Raw genomic sequence first — 21481 nt, 5'->3', positions numbered from 1 at the left:
TTTAGTTAGAATTAAATGCATAGTTTGATCTCTCAAAAATAAGTATCACATTCAGGCATGTCTTCGGAATTTTTAGTGACATGGATCAAGAATGCCACCAAGGCAGAAACAGAGTCAGAATAAGCTCAGAACTTGGGTTTTAGCCCAAGGTGGAAACGGAAACTAGCAACAAGATAAATCAGTTACATTTCTTAATACCATCTGTGTTTTTATATATCTGCCAGGCACAAGTTAATGAGATTCATATGGAATTTTTGTTAGGTTTAAAATAATTGAAAGTCAAGCAAGATTTAAGTGGGCAGGGAGAAACTATCCTCTCAAATTATTAGCAGTCAGTGAAAAGTATTTATACTTTTAATACAAACATCATAAAGAAAACCTCTGAAAGGTACTTTGAACATTGAGTCAACCTTGAACTCTACAATTAAAATGCTAATTAGTTTTACTTAAAAAATTTCTATCTACTATTATAAAAAGATTTTTAAAAAGTCTGTATTACCGGTATCATGGGATTCACACCTTCTACACCTGGTTGACAAGCTTCTGCCACAGCTCGAACATGACCATAGCCAATGGCAGTTAGCAAAAGCTTGGCTATTTTAAGAGCATTGAGGTAGGCACCCCTTCGAGTTTCCATATCTGCATTTGGTAGGAAGTTATTTCTGGTTAGCATACTCAGTACAAGGGGTAGGCCACCACTTTTCAAGAAGTGAAACTGAAAATCAGAGGAATCATCAGTCAGAGGTGCACCAGCAGGCATTAACAAGGCATAGACTACCTGGAGAAACAGAGAAGATGGGGAGAGGGCTGTATTAAAAGATTTTTTAAAAACTTACTTCTATTTATATTATTGTCACCGCCAAGAAATTCTTGACCATCTCACTATTATTTCAAATTAATATTTCATTTCAAAAATATTTCATTACAATTTTACCCATTTATTCACATTACCATATGAAAGGTCAAATTAAAAAAAAAAACACAGAATTTAAAAGGGAATAAAAACCAACCTCTGTTAGATATAGCACTTGTGAGGCTGAAGGACCAAAGAAAAGTGAGTCAAGAGATGGACTAAGGCTGCTTTCTCCAAGTTTGGCATGGTCTAAACAAATAGCTCTTAATTTTTCTATCGTTGTGCTATCTGGAGGGCAAAAAAGAGACAGTGTGAAACAAAACATAATTCATGTGTTCATGCATATTTAACTTTTGATATCTTGAAGACCATATTGATATGGATTAACAATCCACTCAAGTCGGGCTATATAGGCTCAAACTTCGTAAGACATAACAAGACCTGGATTGATTAAAAAAAAAAAAGTGTGGGGAACCAGGGCTCTTTAATCGATGTGCTGTATTCAGGAGACCCATCTCAGGTGCAAAGACACACACAGACTCAAAATAAAGGGATGGAGAAAGATTTGGCAAGCAAATGGAGAGCAAAAAAAAAAGTGTGAGTTGCAATCCTAGTCTCTGATAAAATGGACTTTAAGTCAACAAAGATCTAAAGAGACAAAGAAGGGCATTGCATAATGGTAAAGGGATCAATGCAACAAGAAGAGCTAATTATCCTAAATATATAAGCACCCAACACAAGAGCACACAGATACATAAAGCAAGTTCTTAATGACCTACAAAGAGACTTAGACTCCCACACAATAGTGGGAGACTTTAACACTCCACTGTCAATATTAGACAAATCAATAAGACAAAAAATTAACAAGGATATCCAGGACTTGAACTCACATCTGGACCAAGCAGACCTAATAGACATCTACAGAACTCTCCACCCTAAATCCAGAGAATATATATTCTTCTGAGTAGCACATTGTGCTTACTCTAAAAATTGACCACATAATTAGAAATAAATCACTCCTCATTTTCCATGTAGTTGTGCAGTTTTGTGTGAGTTTCTTAGTCCTGAGTTCTAATTTGATTGCACTGTGGTCTGAGAGACTGGTTGTTATGATTTCTGTTCTTTTGCATTTCAAAAGAAATTAGTTCTGACTGAAAATAACAAGAAAAAAATTATAAGCTCTTCCCTCCAACCTCTTTACTGTTTATCCCGACACTACATATTAACTGGCTTGCTTCACCGAAAGAAACAAGAAAATGAACCCTAAAAAGCAAACATCAAAAAAGGATAAGTGCCTATGTTCATTCACCTCAAAGCAATCAGAGTTTTCGTCCTTTTGTCATAATATTAAAACATAAATTTCTTTTAAATTATGGTGAAGACCGCCATGTTCTCACTCATAAGTGGTTGTTGAACAATGAGAACACAGGGACATAGGGAGGGAAACATCACACACCGGGGCCTATTGGGGGGTGGGAGGGCTGGGGAGGGAGAGCAGGGGGTGGAGGAATCACCTGAACCCAGGAGGCAAAGGTTGCAGTGAGCAAAGACTGCACCACTGCACTGCAGCCTGGGCGATAGAGCGAGACTCTTTAAAAAAAAAAAAAAGCAAGCCAGGTGTGGTGTTATGCACCTGTGGTCCTAGCTACTCCTAGGCAGGAGCCTCACTTGAGGCTAGGAGTTTGAGGTTACAGTAAGCTAGGATCAACCCACTGTACTCTATCCTGGGACACAGAGTAAGGCCCTCTCTTTAAAATAAAAAAAGAAAGAAAGAATTGTGCGAGGCACAGTGGCTCATGCCTGTATTCCCAGCACTTTGGGAGGCCGAGGTGGGCGGATCACAAGTTCAAGAGTTCGAGAACAGCTGACCAATATGGTGAAACCCCGTCTCTACTTAAAAAAAAAACAAAATTTAGCTGGGTGTGGCGGCATGCACCTGTTACTCCCAGCTACTCGAGAGGCTGTGGCAGAATAATCGCTTTAACCCGGGAGGTGGAGGTTGCAGTGAGCCAAGATCGCTCCACTGCACTCCAGCCTAGGCGACAGAGTGAGGAAAAGAAAAGGAGGAACGGAAAGGGAAAAGGGAAAGGGAAAGAGAAAAGACAGACAGAAAGAAAAGAAAGGAAGAAGAAATGGCATTTAAGCTATGTGTCCCAAGTGAATTAACAATGTATCTGTGCCTCAGTTTCTCCATCTTTAAAATACAGATAAAATTAATAATTTCCTTATAGGGATGGTGTGCGGTTTATCAGTACTAAGAACTTACAATAGACTTTTACAAAAAGCTGTATTAGATACAGAGAGGACTGCAGAAGTTTTAAGTTTAACAGCATATCACAACAAGGGCACTTCTCTTCAGGCAGATTCAGAATGAACAGAAGTGTAGTTAATGACTGGGGAAAAAAGCTACTGATTCTGTCTTTCCCTTCCATTTAAAATACATCCAAAAGTGCACAAATACTAAATGATCACCCAAAGGTTACACAGCTAGTTACTATAGCCAGAAATAGAATTTCTAACTACTTCCTATTCTTAGAGCTCCCACTTCCGTTCTTATTCAAGAGTTTATGTGTCTAAAACATGGTGACCGAGAGTGAGTTAATGTTTACTGAATACTAAATGCCAGTCACTAGACTAGGGGTGTTCCATACATTGTCTCATATAATCCCTGCGATCATACAAAAACGTTATTATCCCAGTTCTAAGGATAAGGAAGATCTAATAAACTATGAAACTTATGTTTAAGGCCATAGAGTAGCAATTAGAAGCAGGATTGATACACAAGTCCAAAGCCTATGATTTTTTCTGCTGTAATACAACCATTACTAGCTTTTCCAAAAGCTGGCTGTTTCAAATTTAGGTACTATAGCACGGCAAAAGAAGCAGTCATTAGAGTGAACTGGCAACCAACAGAATGGGAAAAATTTTTTGCAGTTTACCCATCTGACAAAGGGCTGTTCATAATTTACAAAGAACTAAAACAGATTTACAAGAAAAAAACCAGCCCATTCAAAAGTGGGCAAAGGATATGAACAGACACTTTACAAAAAAAGACATACATGAGGCCAACAAACATACGAAAAAATGCTCATCATCACTGGTCATTAGAGAAATGCAAATCAAAACTACACTGAGATACCATCTCACGCCAGTTAGAATGGCGATCACTAAAAAATCTGGAGACAACAGATGCTGGAGAGGATGTGGAGAAATAGGAACACTTTTACACTGCTGGTGGGAGTGCAAATTAGTTCAACCATTGTGGAAGACAGTGTGGTGATTCCTCAAGGACCTAGAAGTAGAAATTCCATTTGACCCAGCAATCCCATTACTGGGTATGTATCCAAAGGATTATAAATCGTTCTACTATAAGGACACATGCACACGAATGTTCACTGCAGCATTGTTTACAATAGCAAAGACCTGGAATCAACCCAAATGCCCATCGATGATAGACTGGACAGGGAAAATTGGCACATATACACCATGGAATACTATGTGGCCATAAAAAACAATGAGTTTGTGTCCTTTGTAGGGACATGGATGAACCTGGAAACCATCATTCTCAGCAAACTGACGCACCAACAGAAAATCAAACACCGCATGTTCTCGCTCATAGGCAGGTATTGAACAATGAGAACACATGGACACAGGGAGGGGAGCACTACACACTGGGGTCTGTTGGGGGGAATAGAGGAGAAACAGCGGGAGCTGGGGAGTTGGGGAGAGATAGCATGGGAAGAAATGACAGATACAGGTGAAGGGATGGAAGGCAGCAAATTACACTGCCACGTGTGTACCTATACAACTATCTTGCATGTTCTTCACATGTACCCCAAAACCTAAAATGCAATAAAAAAAATGAAAAAAGCACCTGCTTCAAGTTTCCTAATGGTCTGACTCGAGCTCATGCTTGCCATCTGGTGGCATTAATTGCCAATCACAAGATCAAGGATTCGGCAATAGGTTTCCGTTTTTACAATATGTTGTGAAGGTTGAATGTGCAGTAAAGCAATTCAAAGACTATTACTGAAATACTGGCAAATAAAACAATGTAAATTCTAAACACTGTAACAGACAAGAATGAAATAAAAAATCTTTGAGGGAAGGCTTAGCTAAAAATCTAATGTGAACTGCTTCTGTCCCATAATAATTGCAAAGCAAGTCCCAACGAGATGTTTAATTTAGAAAATGGAGGTAATAAAAGCAGAAGACAGCTTTTAAAAATTATGTGTCAACTAAATATGGTATACTTAACTATATTTATCAGTAATTCACCCCCAAGCCCCACTAAAATGAGAATTAATGAATATAAAAATACAGAAACTCAAAAGAACATTAAAAACAGAAGAGGAAGCAACACATTAAACTGCTGTCAACAAATTACTGAAGGCATAGTGACGATGGAGATAGTTGGTTCAGCTGAACCAAGAAGTGCTTGTGAAGGCAAGAAGAGGGTGCCTATAAATTAGTGCTCCACTAAATCTGAGAAAAGGTAATGGTATGAAAACAAACACTTGAGAAGGCACAGATGATTCAAAGCCCTAAAAAGACAGAGAGGCTGAAGACTAAGAAGCATGTCCAACTCCCTCAGATTTAGGAAGCTGGGGAAACAGATTTCATTGCTGTAGAGATACAAATATGGAATGGGGACAACTAGGAAGTTGAACTAGTACAAGCATGAACCTGTTAGTTAACTGCAGGATACAAAAATCAATATACAAAACTCAGTAGTGTTTTTATATGCCCATAGCAAACTATCTAAAAGAGAAATCAAGAAAGCAATCTTACAATAGCTACAAAAATGTAAGATACCTAGAAATAAATTTAAGCAAGGAAGCAAAAGATCGTTACTAAAAAGCTGATGAAAGAAAGAAAAACAGGACACGAATAAATGGAAAAATATTCCATGTTCATGGGTTGGAAGGGAAAAACCCATCTTGAGTTGATTTTTACATACGATGAATAATAAGGGTCTAGTTTCATTTCTCTGCATATGGATATTCAGGTTTTGCAACACCATTTTATTCAAGAGACTGCCTGTTTCCCCAACTTCCTAAATCTGAGGGAGGTGTAATGAATATTGCTAACATGCCCATATTACCCAAAGCAATCTACAGATTGAATCCAATCTCTATTAAAATACCAATTATATTCTTCACAGAAATAGAAAAAGATGTCATTTGAGCTGAATGTGCAAGGTAAAACAACAACAAAAAACAGAAATATGAAACACTCCTAAAATTCATATAGAACTACTAAAGACTCCCAATAGCCGAAGCAATCTTGAGCAAAAAGAACACAGCTGAAGGCATTATACTACTTGACTTCAAAATTTACCAGAAAGCAATAGTAACCAAAACAGCATGGTATTGACACAAAATAGACACAGATCAATAGAACAGACTAGAGAACCCAGAAATAAATCCACATAATCAGAACCAACTGATTTCAACAAAGGTGCCAAGAACACACATTGGGGGAGAAAAGGCAATCTCTTGAATAAAAGTAGTGTTGCGAAAACTGAATACCCATATGCAGAAAAATGAAACTAGACCCTTATTATTCATCATATGTAAAAAATCAACTCAAGATGGGTTAAAAACTTAAATGTAAGGACCTGAAACTATAAAACTACTAGAAGCAAAACGCAGGGAAATGTTTCATGCCATTAGTATGGGCAAGGAATTTTTGGATACGACCTTAAAAGCACAGGCAACAAACACAAAAACAGACAAATGAAATTACATTAAACTAAAAAGCAACCCAACTAAGGAAATAAGACCACAAAAAAACAAATCTACAGAACGGGATAAAATATTTGCAAACTATGCATCAGACAAGGGGTTAATATCCACAGTGTATAAGGAACTCAACAGCAAAAAAGCAAAAGAAATCCAAGTTTTAAAATGGGCAAAAGACTTGAACAGATATTTTCACAAAAGACATCCAGTACAGGCGCGGTGGCTCATGCCTGTAATCCCAGCATTTTTGGACGCCAAGAGGGGCGGATCAAGAGGTCGGAAGATCGAGACCATCCTGGCCAACATGGTGAAACCCTGTCTCTACTAAAACACAAAAAAATTAGCTGGGTGTGGTGGTGCACACCTATAGTCCCAGCTGCTCAGGAGGCTGAGGCAGGATAATCACTTGAACCTGGGAAGCAAAGGTTGTAGTGAGCCAAGATCGTGCCGCTGCACTCCAGCCTGGTGACAGAGTGAGATTCCATCTCAAAACAAACAAACAAACAAACAAAAAAAACATCCAAATGGCCAACATGCACATGAAAACACACTCAACATAACTAATCATTAAGGACATGCAAATCCAAATCACAATGAGATATCACCTTACCACAATTAAAACGAAATAAGGATGACTTGGCTGGGCGCAGTGGCTCACACCTGTAATACTAGCACTTTGGGAGGCCGAGGTGGGTGGATCGCCTGAGGTCAAGAGTTTAAGACCAACCTGGCCAACATGATGAAACCTCAACTCTGCTAAAAATACAAAAATTAGCCGGGCAAGGTGGTGGGTGCCTTTAATCAATAGCTACGTGGGAGGCTGAGGCAGGAGAATTGCTTGAACCCAGGAGGCGGAGGTTGCAGTGAGCCAAGATCGCACCATTGCACTCCAGCATGGGCAACAGAGCAAAAACCCTGTCTCCAAAAAAAAAAAAAAAAAAAAAGATGACTTATCCCTTTAGCTCTCAAATTTTGATTTCTAAATACCTTTTCTTTCACTAAGAGGAAAAATGGCAGATTCCAGAACTGGGGGCAAAGGAAATACTATAGATGAGCTTTAAACATCAGAAAATAATAAAGTATCTTAAAAAATTGAGGTTATATAAAAAAGACACTGGGTTTAATCTATAGGGGCTTCCACTGACCATATCTAGGACAACTGAGCATCAAAAGAAATAACAATTGTAACAGTTATAACCCAGTGAATAAAAATAAATCTATAAGAGTAATATATAACAAATATAAAGGAGAAAAAACAAAGCACTACTGTATAGTAGAATGTCAACTAATAAACGTAGAAAGGATGACAAAGTTAAAACAAAATTATCATCTTGCAACCATCATAGTAAAAACATTTAGGCAATAATCACAACAGATGATAAAACAAATGTTTGATGATGAAAAGATAGTTACAAAGTCTCAAAGCATCTCCATACACAAGAAAAAAAACTTTAGAGGAGAAAGCCGGCAGATATCAACTATATATAGTAATATAGACTGATCTGGGTTAATGTGACCAACTAAAGACGCAGTTACATGTGTCTCTCAATGTGATGCCTAGACACATCAACATACAAGTAGTATTCTGTCAAATGTACAACCTCCATATAATCATCAGAACAGATAAAATCCAATGAGAGACGTTTAGCACTACAATGGACCTGTGCTATTAAAAAACAAAGTCACAAAAGATGAAGACTGAGGAACGATTCCAGATTAAAGTCAAAGATACCAAATAATTATGCAGTGTATGAACCTAGATTAGATCAACCAGAAAACATTGTTATAAAGTCCATTACTGGGGAAAGTGTTAAAATGTGAAAAAAAAAATGGTCTGTAGATTAGAGGGTATTATTGTATCTGCTAATTTTTTTATTTTGAATAAATATGTTAATGTAAGTCAGAATGTCCTTGTTTTCAGAAGACAAAAAGATGATTGTCTACAACTTGTTCTCCAAAGGTTTAAAAAAAAAAAACCACATAATGCCATAACTACAGCAAACTGTTAATTACCAAATTTGGGAGCTCTTTGTATTCTTTGTAAATAGTTTGAAATTATTTTAATATAAAAACCTAGTTTTGTTATTAAAAAAAAAAGATACTCCAGGGTCAGTAAAAGAAGATGCTGGAAAAAGAAGAAAACATAATATTCATCAGTAATAGCCTAGAGAGAAATAATTACAGTCTGCTATGCTATAGCACATGTTTCTAAAACACCAATTAGCCCACATTCGATTGGCAAATATAATGATGTCAGTAAAATGGGGAAGCCATATGTGATTTCTCTGAGGCAACAGTAGCCAGAACAGCAGAACAGTTAATCCTCAACAAAAAATAAAAATGAGCAAAGCAAAAAGCCCCCTCAGCTTGACAGCTGTGTAGGTAGAAGCCTGCTTTTTGTTAAAAGGAAAATTTGAAGTGAATAAGGGCTTATCCTGGGAGGTACACACCTAAACTAGACTTTCATGGACCTTGGCAGGTTTTACTTCCCCCTGTGCCTATCTTAACGGTAGCCCATCTATCTCAGAGCTCCACTCTTTTGCATCATATCTCGGCAATGTCAAGTAGGTATTTCCTCTGTACTGGTCTGTGTCTTTTTACTATCTCCTGAGGAAACCTTCAGTCCCACTGAAGTACTTGCCTGGGCTGTCCAAGTTATCTCTGAGGATACTAATTATCATTTCATTAGTGCTCTAATTAAACTATGTGCAAGTTTTAAAGGTAGTCCTATGTTGGGAATTAGAGACCATGAAGGAGGAAGAGGGAGCCCAACAAGCGGGAAGAGCTTAGCATAAAGATTCAACTCAATGCAGAGTGATGAGTGTGCCCCTGGAGTGGAGACCCAACATTCAGAGACAGAGTTCTGCATTCAAAGAAAGGCGTGTGTGTGCCTGCATGCATGCTGGACATAACTGATTAAATAGGAAAATAAGTGAAAGGATAATGGAAGCCAGGTTTTTCCCTGTCAGAAAAAAGAGTTTGAGAGTTGGCCAGGTACAGTGGCTCATGCCTGTAATCCCAGCTACTGGGAGGCTGAGGCAGGAGAATTCCTTGAACCTGGGAGGCGGAGGCTGCAGTGAGTCAAGATTGCACCACTGCACTCCAGTCTAGATGACAGAGCAAGACTCCATCTCAAAAAACAAAAACAAACAAAAAAAGAGAGTTACAAACGTGGAGAGGGAGAAAACTTGAATGAAACCGTAATAGGCTGCAAGGAGAGGAAGCTGTGTGACCCCACAGTTTTGTAATACACACATATATTTTTGTGTGTGTGTATATAGTAATATAGACTTAAATGTGGATACACATACATACGTTCCTTAGTTCTAACTGCTAAGAGAGCTGGGGAGAAACAACACATCAACAGCAATGAGTGCAATAAATGTCCAGATCTTGGTTTCTAAATACCATTCTCCAGGAAAATATACCAACCAGGGCTCCTTGGAGAAACAGCCAAATCCAGGACTCTGGCAGAGAGAGTTTAAGATGTTAATCTGGAACAACTTTTTTTTTTTTTTGAGACAAGGTTTTGTTCTGTTGTCCAGGCTGCAGTGCAGTAGCATTATCATATAGCTCAATGCAGTCTCCATCTCCCATGCTCAAGTGATCCTCCTACCTCAGCCTCCAAAGTAGCTGGGACTAAAGGTGTGCATCACCACACCTGGCTAATTTTTAAAATTTTTAATAGAGATGAGGTCTGACTATGCTGCCCAGGCTGGTCACAAATTCCTGAGCTCCAGTGATCCTCCTGCCTCATTCTTCCAAAATGTTAGGATTATAGGTGTGAGCCACTGTACCTGGCCTATCCTGAAACATCTTAAGTCAAAAAGGATACAAGTGCTGAAAGAATAATGAAAACATATGAAAGTAACACAGAACAGCCTGAAAGGACTCTCACTGGCCAAATTAGAGATCATTTCAGCATCAAGATAATTGATAGCAACAGATTATAACCCCTTGACCAAAATTTCATACAGATAAAAATGAATGAATGAAAAGTGAAAAGTCTAATGAGGAACAGTATAAACAGTTTCAAAGTACGTCTGTACAAAATACTTTATTTTTGAAACGGAGTCTTGCTGTTGCTCGGGCTGGAGTGCACTGACATGATCTTAGCTCACTGCAACCTCTGCCTCCCAGGTTCAAGTGATTCTCCAGCCTCAGCCTCCTGAGTAGCTGGGATTACAGGTGCCCAGCTAATTTTTGTCTTTTTTTTTAGTAGAGATGGGGTTTTGCCATGTTGGCCAGGCCGGTCTTGAACTCCTGGCCTCAGGTGATCCGCCCACCTCGGCCTCACAAAGTGATGGGATTATAGGCATGAGCTACTACACCTGGCCCAAAATCCTTTCCAAGGGAAGGGTAATTTTACAGTGGAGAAGCAAAGAAAAAACTCAAGTGATCACAGTAATCATCATCAGTAATGGGAAAAACTGAAATTACATACTATCTGATCAGATGCATTGAGAAGAACAGAACATTGCTTCTATGGTATTTCTGCCACAGATGCATAACCCAAATCTAATCATGATAAAACAGACAAATCTAGACTGAAGGATATTCTATATGAACTTTAAGAGTCAAGGTCATGAAGGTCAAAGACAGTATGAGGAACTGTTTCAGAAGGAAACTAAAGAGATACATTAACTGAATGTGATACAGTTATTCCCCAGTATCCATGGGGGGTTGGGAGTGGTTCCAGGATCCACCCTCCCAATACCAAAATCCAGGGATGCTCAAGTACCTTATATAAAAAATATATGGAATTTGAATATGACCTATGCACTCCTTCCTGTATACTTTAAATCATCTCCAGATTACATTCATGTGTTGTGTATGTTCTGAGAAATGCATCATTAAGCAATTTCATCATTGTGTGAACGAACATCAGTGTGTGTTTACAACAAGTCTAGATGACACAGCCTACAATACATCTAGGATATATATGGTATAGCCTATTACTTATAGGCTATAAACTCATACAAGTATGTTACTGTACTGAATACTATAGGCAATTATAACACAATGGTAAGTATTTTATTTGTGTATTTAAACATAGAAAAGGTACAATAAAAATATGGTATTATTTTATGGAACCAACATTGTGTATGTGGTCTGTCACATCATTATCCAGTGCCTAACTGTACTTGTAACACTTAATACAATGCCTACACATAGCTTCATTCATGTGCATTCAACACAGTACTCAGCATGTGGCAAATTCAAGTTTTGCTTTTTGGAACTCTGAACAATGTTTTCTCCCCCAAATATTTTTGATCTACAGTTGGTTCAATCCATAGACACAGAACCCATGGATATGGAGGGCTGACTATATTTGATTTTGAACTCCAGATATCTTTTTGCTGTGAAGGAGATTACTGAAAACACTGAATAGGGCCTGCTAAATAGATGGCAGTAATGAATTGACATTAACTTCCTGGTATAGATGGCTGAATTTTGCTTATATAGACAAATATTCCTGTTGGTAGGGAATGTATTTGGTGGTAATGGGACTACAGAAACTAGCAAATTATTCTCAAATGTTCTTAAATTATACTTCTAATTTTTCTGTACGATTGTAAATATTTTCAAAAAACACATTAAAAATTTTTTTAGGTTGTATAGGCCTGAATCATCTGCCCAAACTCTACTTTTCCCCCATAAGCCCTACCATTTTTAGTGCATAATTTTGCCAAACATTAGGTTTTTAAGGAACACACATATATTAGAACAGAAACACAAGAATCTGTTAGTGAAAAATAAAATCCTATGTATGGGAAAGTGTAACTAGGAGAAAGGTCTTGATATTTTAACACCAGAATATCTGGAGGGGAAAAGCCAACAAAAGAGCTGGAAAAAGTTAAGCCACTCCAAAGATGGAATATGATTAAAGAGAAAAGAGAGAAGGAAGGAAGAGAGAAAAGGTAAAATCAGATCTAGTAAGATTCACCATCACACTCAGACATTTCAAAGACACAGAAAATGCAAAATGGTGGTGAGAAAACTATCAAAGAATACAAATCTCTCTCAACTGAGGAAATCTCCAAGCCCACAGATGCCACATCACAAAACAGACCTAACTCTAAGGCACATTATAATATTTCAAAATGTAAGGATAAGGGAAGCCTGGGGTGGGTGGGGAAGGGAAAAATAAAATTTAAGGATAAAACCAAAAATTCCAGAAACCAAGGTCACATACAAAGGAAAACAAACCAAGAGGACTTTGGTCTTCTGATCAACAATGTCACCATCTAGAAGGAATACATTTTCAAACCTAGGATTCTATACCCAAACCACTAATCGTATTTGACAGTTTGTCTACATTCAGATAAAAAATGTCTTAAAAAAAAAAAAAAAAATCTACCTTCCACATGCCCTTCCAAACTACAGGAGGATATACTTTAACAAAATGAGAGCACGTTAAGCATGGCCTAAGACATAGGAGCCAGTGAACTAGGATCTGACACAGAGAAGTTTTAGAAACCAGAGTCCCAAAACAATGGTTGTGTAGCAAAGAACAACCAGAGGAGAAGGAAAGTCCTAGGACAATAGTGGAGCCAATGAATCATATAATGTATATAACAATAGAAAATGTGGTGGAAGATTATTAGAAAGTACGTGGGAAGAAAAAGTGATAGGTGTACAGAACAGAAAACAAAAGGGAAATTATTAAATCCAGGATAAAGCTGTCAGTAATCTATATTTCACACAATCTTGGAAACTTAAATGTTGAATTTGGATTTAAGCAAATACTGGGAGGATGTTGGGGCATGTAACAGTCAAGTTTTCATCTGCACAGTAGAAAATCAGTATATAGCTATAAGTAACAAAGAAAGAGCTATATGAGGACACTCCAGACATAATGATAAATATATATAAAAAATAAAAGCAAGAAGTTGAAAGTGGTTGTTTCTACGGAATAAAAAAGGAGCAATGCTGCAGATGACACATGACCCATATTATAGTTTAGGCACAGGTAAATATTTTCTGAAAAGGGCCAGGGAACTCAAGCAGTTTGGGCTTGTGGGCCATATGGCCTCTGTCACAACTCCTGAGCTGTGCTGTTTTAAGGCAAAAGCAGTCCTGTAGACAGACTGTAAACAAATGAGGCTGGTTTTGATCACCGATACTAAAATTTAAACTTCATATAATCTTCGCATATCACAAAATATTACTCTTCTGGATTTTTTTTTCTTTTTTCTTTTTTTTTGTGGCCACTTAAAAATATAGCTCTTGGGATGCACAAAAACAAGCCATGGGCTGGATGTGGCTTGTGGGCTGTCATCTGTCAACTCCTGATGTAGTCTATACCAAAAAGCACGGTCCATTTAGAAACAGAATTTGCTAATATACTCCTTTTTGTCCAGCAAGTACTTGATCATCATTTAAAAATTCTTACCTGGTGGCATAAGTTTCATAAGTACTCTTGCTCCATCTCTAAGGGGTGGCATATTTAGGCTGCTACCTAAGTCTGCAACTTGCCAAAGAAAAGAGATGTATCTGGGATGCAGTGACATTATCTAGAAAATACACAAAATAATTACCTGTAAATTATTTATTCCCATTAAAAAAGCCCCCCCCCGAGTAAGTTTGTGTGTTAATCCCTATATTTTCACTTATGCCATTTCTACTCTTTGAAATAGTCTGACTTTTCCATCTTTTAATCCTTACAAATCCTTATAGTGCAGATTGAATACCTCATCCAAGTCACTTCCAGTCATTTTTTTGTGATAGCTCCTCCTATTAAACCATTTCTTTCATATATACAATTTAGACTCTGGACATAACAAAAGGCTGCCATGCCCACTACCAAATTCTTAATCCAACTGTTATAGGGAGCCAAATCCTCCTGACACTGGAGTGGCTATTATTGTAACCATTAAAATTTCTGTGGGGAGGGGCGAAAGGAGAGCTTAACAAAGGGAGGAGTCATCATTTCTTTGTGATATAAGATATGTTACTGACAATCTGATAAAGATTACAGGTATTTTCCAACATAGTTCTTGTTTTCATTTATTTATATGTTTAGAGACTGGGTCTCACTCTGTTGACCAGGCTAGAGCACAATGGCACAATCACAGCTCTCTGCAGCCTACAACTCCTGGGCTCAAGCAATCCTCTTGCCTCACAGCCTCCTGAGTAGGTAGAATTACAGGTGTGGGCCACCAAGCCCAGCTCATAAATAGTTCTAAAAGAATGACCCATTTTGTGGTATAAATTTTAAAAAGTGATACAGATGACTCTTGAATAACACAAGTTCAAACTTCACAGGTCCACTTACATGCAGAATTTTTCCCAACCAAATGTGGATAGAAAGTTCAGTACTTCCAGGAAGCAAAACCCAAGTATGTGGAAAGGCTAACTTTTTGTATACATGGTTCCACAGGGCCATCTGCAGGATTTGGGGCACAGTTGGAATTATGTTTTAAATTTCAACCGTGTTACAATTACCTTTTAGAGGGCTCCATTCTGAAGTTGATGGTTAACTGTATAGTTATTTGTTACTGTGTCTCATTAAACTGTAAGTTTTGCCATAAAAGAAAGAACCACCCTATATACTTTATTCTCAAAGACCCTAGCATAATGTCTTACATACAGTAGTTCAAAACTGTATCTACTCACCACTCCAGGCAAACAGCTTTCCACTTCTGGATTGGGACCATCACTGTAATGATTACCATGGTTTCCAGGAGATCCAGTGGAGGAATCAGAAGAGCTATCAGGGCTTGAAGGCATATTGGAACTTATTTGTGTAAGTTTGGCTGTAATAAGCTGAAAATGATATACTATGTTAATATCAAAAACAAGGAAAAATACACAGAACACAAAACTTAGTGATACACCAACAAAAAATCCAAAAGACTACATGCTACATTTTAATGCTATAACCCTAACACCAAGCCCCAAACATAACAAATGCTCAATTAGTATTTATTGATTAAATGACAGTCTCAGGTTTGATTTTATTGAAAAATTTGTTAACTATACATACATACCGATTTATCTTTTAAGTTTAATTGTCCAATCAACTTTCTGTCATCTGCAGGATCTATCAGCTCACCGCCCACAAAGAGTTCAATTTTTGTATGGGCTACGTTGGCTTTAATACGATTGAGAATACATCGTCGTACTGAACCAATTGTATCATTTGTATGAGACCATACCTCCAAATCATCAACCTGTCTGCCCTGGTTTGGAAATCGAACTACAAAAGAGAGGTGTTTACCGCGGAATGCTCTGGGGGGGGGAAAAAGAAAGACAGACATTATCATATTCAGCAGACTAGGAAATTTTGTTGCCAAGAAAATAATGCTGGGGATTTAACATTTGAGTATTTTCTTTATTAAACTGAGGATGTGAAATAAAAGATACTTAATACAGCTTGAGAATCCCTTATATGAAATGTCTGGGACCAGACGGATTTTGGATTTCTTGGATTAGGGATACTCAACCTGTCTTATTTTCAGTATCTTGAAAATAAGGCTGGGCACAGTGCCTCATGCCTGTAATCCCAGCACTTTGGGAGGCTGAGGCAGGTCTATCACTTGAGGTCAGGAGTTCAAGACCAGCCTGGCCAACATGGTAAAACCTCATCTCTACTAAAAATACAGAAAATAAGCTGGGCTTGGTGGTGGGTGCCTGTTATCACAGCTACTCGGGAGACAGCCTGGAGAATCACTTGAACCTGGGAGGCGGAGGTTGCAGTGATAGGAGATAGCACCACTGCACTCCAGCCTGGGCAACAAGAGCGAAACTAAAAAAAAAAAAAAGTATTGCTTCTTTTAACTATAAACATAAATAATATTTAAAAACATAATAATTATATTCTATTGTTGTTAGTTTTGCATCTATGGTTGCAGAAAATGAGGTGTCTACCGAAAAGAAATTAAAACCAAGATCTAACACTTATTTTCATGCTGTAAAAGCCCAACTCACTAAGACTATTTTTAAATGTAAAAGGCTGACCAGACACAGTGGCTCATACCTGTAATTCTACCACTTTGGGAGGCCAAGGAAAGAAGATCCCTTGAGTCCAGGAGTTCAAGACCAACCTGGACAACATAGGTTGACCCTGTCTGTATCGATAAAATTTTTTAAAAATTCAAAAAAAGAAGGTAGAGTTTACCTTTCACATGTAAAAGGGACAGTTATACATTTTATTAAAAGCATCAACAAAAATGCCACAATGTACACTTTTTTCCAGAAAAAATCCTTTGTATCAAAGTTCACTCCAAAATGCTACTTATATTAGTATATTATCTTTCTTTAAAGTAAAATGCAGAATAAAAATCATATTCAAGAAGTAGCTTGGCCGGGCGCGGTGGCTCAAGCCTGTAATCCCAGCACTTTGGGAGGCCGAGGCAGGTGGATCACGAGGTCAAGAGATCGAGACCATTCGGGTCAACATGGTGAAACCCCGTCTCTACTAAAAAATACAAAAAATTAGCTGGGCATGGTGGCATGTGCCTGTAATCCCAGCTACTCAGAAGGCTGAGGCAGGAGAATTGCCTGAACCCAGAAGGCGGAGGTTGCGGTGAGCCGACATCGCGCCATTGCACTCCAGCCTGGGTAAAAAGAGTGAAACTCCGTCTCAAAAAAAAAGAAAAGAAAAGAAATAGCTTTACATACTTTTATGGTTAATAAACAGAACTCTTAAAAAAAAAATGATGGCATTGACAATACAAAACATCCTAAAACTATGAACACCATTTGAAAATATTTCTTATACTGCCAGGCAAAGTAGCTTTTAAGAGTTCTTTATGGGCCAGGCGCTGTGGCTCACTTTGGGAGGTCAAAGCAGGAGGACTGCTTAAGCCTAGGAGTTTGAAACCAGCCTGGACAATGTAGTGAAATCCCGTCTCCACAAAGAATTAAAAAAATAAATTAGCCAGGTGTGGTGGCCTGTGCCTGTGGCTCTAGCTACATGGGAGGCTGAGGTGGGAACATCACTTGAGCCCAGGAGGTTGAGGCTGCAGTGAGCCATGATCACACCCTGGCACTTCAGCCTGAGTTGACAGAGTAAGACCCTGTCTCAAAACAAACACAAAAATCCGCTTTAACTGTAAAGTATCACTACAACACTTAATGGGCAATAACGTCAAAGACAAAAAGAAAATCAGGAAACAACTTGAGTAAGAATGCCTCACCCAAAAAACCCAAACAAATTACCAGATGGGAGGGTGGGGGAGGTTATTTTAAAAAATTATATGAGATGCAAATGTTTTTAATGGTCAAAGACAACAATTTTCAAATAAGAAAAGTTTCTGCTCTCCTACCAGATAGTTAGGAAAATATAAAATAATTAAGAATTAGCACCAATAGATCAGTTATTCACAAACCTTGACATTGGGAGAATTGTTCTTTCCTCATGATAATCACTGTCACATTCATTTATATATTCCCTTAAAACAGTTAATACTCGAACCATTCGAACAGCTTCCTGTCTTGCACAATTAACACTGTCTTTGTCACCATCCAAAACACACAATGTGTCATAGGAGGCTTTCAGACGATCAAAACAAGACTGAATGAAGTCTTCATGGATCACCACCTACAAGTAACATACCAAATAAAGACAAAGTTGCTTTAAAATGTAAAAATTAAACATTAATCCAATTAAAGATGGCAATGGCTGATTTAAAAATAGCATTCAATTAACAGTCATATTTAAGTAAAGAATCCATATAATAATAAAATGTATTATGTTTCTTAAAAGGAAGCTAGCATTACATAAGTTAACAAATATAAACCAGACAGTCAAAAATGAACTTCAGGATTAGTTGTTAGCATCAAAATGAATTCACATAGACTTTGTCATTTCAACATATAATAAATAGCTACATTTAAAATAACCCACTCAGCTGGGCACAGTGGCTCACGCCCATAATCCCAACACTTTGGGAGGCTAAGGCAGCGGATCAGAGGTGGGGAGTTCAAAACCAGCCTGACCAACATAAAGAAACCCTGTCTCTACTAAAAATACAGAATTAGCTGGGTGTGGTGGTGCATGCCTGTAATCCCAGCTACTCAGGAGGCTGAGGCAGGAGAATCACTTGAGCCTGGGAGGCAGACATTGTAGTGAGCTTAGATCACACCATTCATTGCACTCCTGCCTGGGCAACAAGAGTGAAACTGTCTCAAAAACAAACAAACAAACAAAAAAACAAACCCAGTAACTTCAAGACAATTATCAAGGCAAGATTCATTTAAATAGTATATTTTCTCTTTTGTATAAGAGAAATAGGGACTGAAAGAATTACATATGTAAGTTTTAATGCACATCAATCCTCACCTGATTGACTTGTAGTCTTGGACCAAGGTTTGTGTATATCTCTTTGAGGAGATCTATAGCTCTGCTGGCAATATCATCATTACTCTGAATCACGACCTGGTTTCAAAATGAAAAAAGTGTTCATCCCTTTCAACGTATATTTTTGTTGGGCATTTAAATTCAAACTATATCATCAATTATTTTAAATACACTATTCAATAATTTAACGGTAAGCTGACTTTGATAATCAAGTAAAATTAAGTGAGGACAGACCAAAAGAAATAATAAATGCAAAATGAAAGTCTCTGAATAAAACAATTTAAGAACGAAAGGTACATTTTTATAAAAATAAAATACGCTTTGACCACTATTATTTAACCCTATAATTTAACATCTTGATAACCAAGTGAGACACTCAAGAATAAATTCAAATCAGTTGGCAGGAAATAAGAGATTACATGAAACACAGTTTAGCATAAAGGACTAGTCCACCCCCAGTCTCTATCAATCTTTATCACTCATCTAATTACATTATTGGTTTCCAAACTATGTTCAGAACCCAAAGGGTCTTTGAGGAAGTGTTTCAGGGTTGACCCCTTTTATAAGAGAGTTGGTGAGGAGGAAGGGGGTAAGCATGGGGAGACCAAGTAAGAAAACAGGTTTTCCTTGTTCAAGTCAGTATACATTTTGTAGTGTGGTGCAAATTTTGGTTTTTAAGATAGGTTTCTGCTGTTTAAAACATTGTTGAAAACCACATACTTAATGAAAAGCTAAAAATCTTTACCTGTGGTTTGCAGAAAAATAATTCACAGATATCCAAACAACAATATAAACTGCTGTATAACAGGTCAGACTTTTAAAGATAGGAATAATATACTAGCACTATAAAAATAGAAAGATTAGCCTAAGATAGTATAAAAAGATAGTATTTTGTTCCCCCCAGTATTTACAAATATCACAAGGTAAAAAGTACCAATAAAGCATATACTCATAATCTATACTAAATACAAGTCCTCTCTTCTGGCTTCTCTTTTACAGTGAAACATTGAAGAGGAGGAAATAGATAGACACTGAATGAAAAATTGGGAAGAAACATTAATATCCACAGGGGAGGAATGAAAGATTTTTATGTTTAGTGCATATCTATGGAACTCACAGATTCTAAGCTAAGACAAAAGAAACATTAGTGGCAGGAGGAGGGAGAAGAAGAGAGAAGAAAAAGCCCACTGACAGACAAATGATGTAATAGTACAAATGAACAATTACTAACTACACCAAATTCCTGAGATAAGTATCAGAGTAAAATGCACAATTTATATGCAAAATTACAATTCCTCACTTATTCGAAAAAGTACATCAGACACCATTTACAGAGTTCCTACTTTTGACTTACCCTCCAAAGATAATCTAATCCTATTAACTCCAAGTCATCCATCATATAGGCTCTCCTTTTTGCTACTAGTTTTCCTTCTCGACAATTCACAGCTTTGAAGAATCGCTCAAAACACTTCATTCCGTTTTCAGTTAACAGAGAAGGATCAAGTTGAAGCACATTACTTTCAAAGAAATCCTTATTAATATCAGGATCTAAGTCTGGTTCATCTCCCATCAATTTGGAATACCACTTAAAACAGGCTTCACGATCACAAAGGTAAACTGCATTCTCAGCTAAGCATTTCCATATTTGTTTTGCCTGAGGAGCACATAGCCACAGCTGGCCATCCTTCAATAAAAATCTTGAAAAAAAACAAAAAATTAGCAATTAGATTTATATAATTTTTATCCTGAAAGGCAATCTGTATTACATATAAAATAATACATTTACCACCATTATATTTTAACTATATAAAAAGATACTCATTCTTTCAAAAGAACCTATTTCTCTACTTTTATCTGATATTAAAAAAATTCCCACTAGATATTAATTCAACAAGCATACAACTGACAACCCACTATGTGCCTGAAATGCAGCCAGCTGATTATGAATAAAAGATTCTTTCTCTGAACTTTTAACCATTTAGTCTTTGAAACCAGACTTTTGGGAAAAGGCACACTTAATAGCTTGAGTTAAAAATAAAAGACTTAGACTGGGCGCGGTGACTCAGGCCTGTAATGTCAGCACTTTGGGAGGATGAGGGGGAGACCTGCCTGGCCAACACGGCGAAACCCCGTCTCTACTAAAAATACAAAAATTATCCAGGTGTAGTGGCTTGCGCCTGTAGTCCCAGCTACAGGGGAAATTGAGGCATGAGAACCACTTGAACCTGGGAGGCGGAGGTTGCAGTGAGCAAAGATTCTGCCACTGCACTATAGCCTGGGTGAGATCCTGTCTCAAAATAAGACTTAACATCCTGCTCATATGGCATCATTGAAAAATGAGGTATTCAATTAAGTGACTTTCACAAATAACTAACCTATCAATACTTATGAGTTAAAACTGCTTAAATTTTCAAAGGTTTTTTGTTTTTTTTCCTAAAGATGGCATACAATTTTCTTCAAATAAAAATCCCATTTGTAAATCTTATATATAAAATAAAAGCAGAACTGCTCCAGTTGTTGGGAGAGGAAAAAGAAAGGAGAAATGGGAAAATTCCTATTGCCTGTTCAGAAATCTTG

The 21481-nt window shown here is 37.5% G+C and overlaps 1 protein-coding gene across 31 annotated transcripts in view; it reads right to left on the bottom strand.

Annotated features, from left to right (window-relative positions):
- The window catches only part of USP9X (ubiquitin specific peptidase 9 X-linked), a 152533-nt gene that overhangs the window by 46901 nt on the left and 84151 nt on the right, over window positions 1–21481 (bottom strand). For all 31 annotated transcript variants that reach the window (XM_078364058.1, XM_078364063.1, XM_054251121.2 and 28 more), the window contains 8 exons: window positions 20259–20601; window positions 18887–18982; window positions 17934–18145; window positions 15591–15831; window positions 15217–15366; window positions 13994–14114; window positions 1011–1141; window positions 500–778 (listed from right to left, as the gene is read on the bottom strand). In XM_078364058.1, the coding sequence (XP_078220184.1) occupies window positions 500–778; window positions 1011–1141; window positions 13994–14114; window positions 15217–15366; window positions 15591–15831; window positions 17934–18145; window positions 18887–18982; window positions 20259–20601 (1573 nt within the window). The remainder of the gene's footprint in view (window positions 1–499; window positions 779–1010; window positions 1142–13993; window positions 14115–15216; window positions 15367–15590; window positions 15832–17933; window positions 18146–18886; window positions 18983–20258; window positions 20602–21481) is intronic.

This window comes from Callithrix jacchus, chromosome X (genome assembly GCF_049354715.1).
Source record: "Callithrix jacchus isolate 240 chromosome X, calJac240_pri, whole genome shotgun sequence".
Taxonomy (NCBI): Eukaryota; Metazoa; Chordata; class Mammalia; order Primates; family Cebidae; genus Callithrix; species Callithrix jacchus.
The sequence above is the reverse complement of the archived record's forward strand: the minus strand, read 5'-3'. Positions and strand labels throughout refer to the sequence as shown.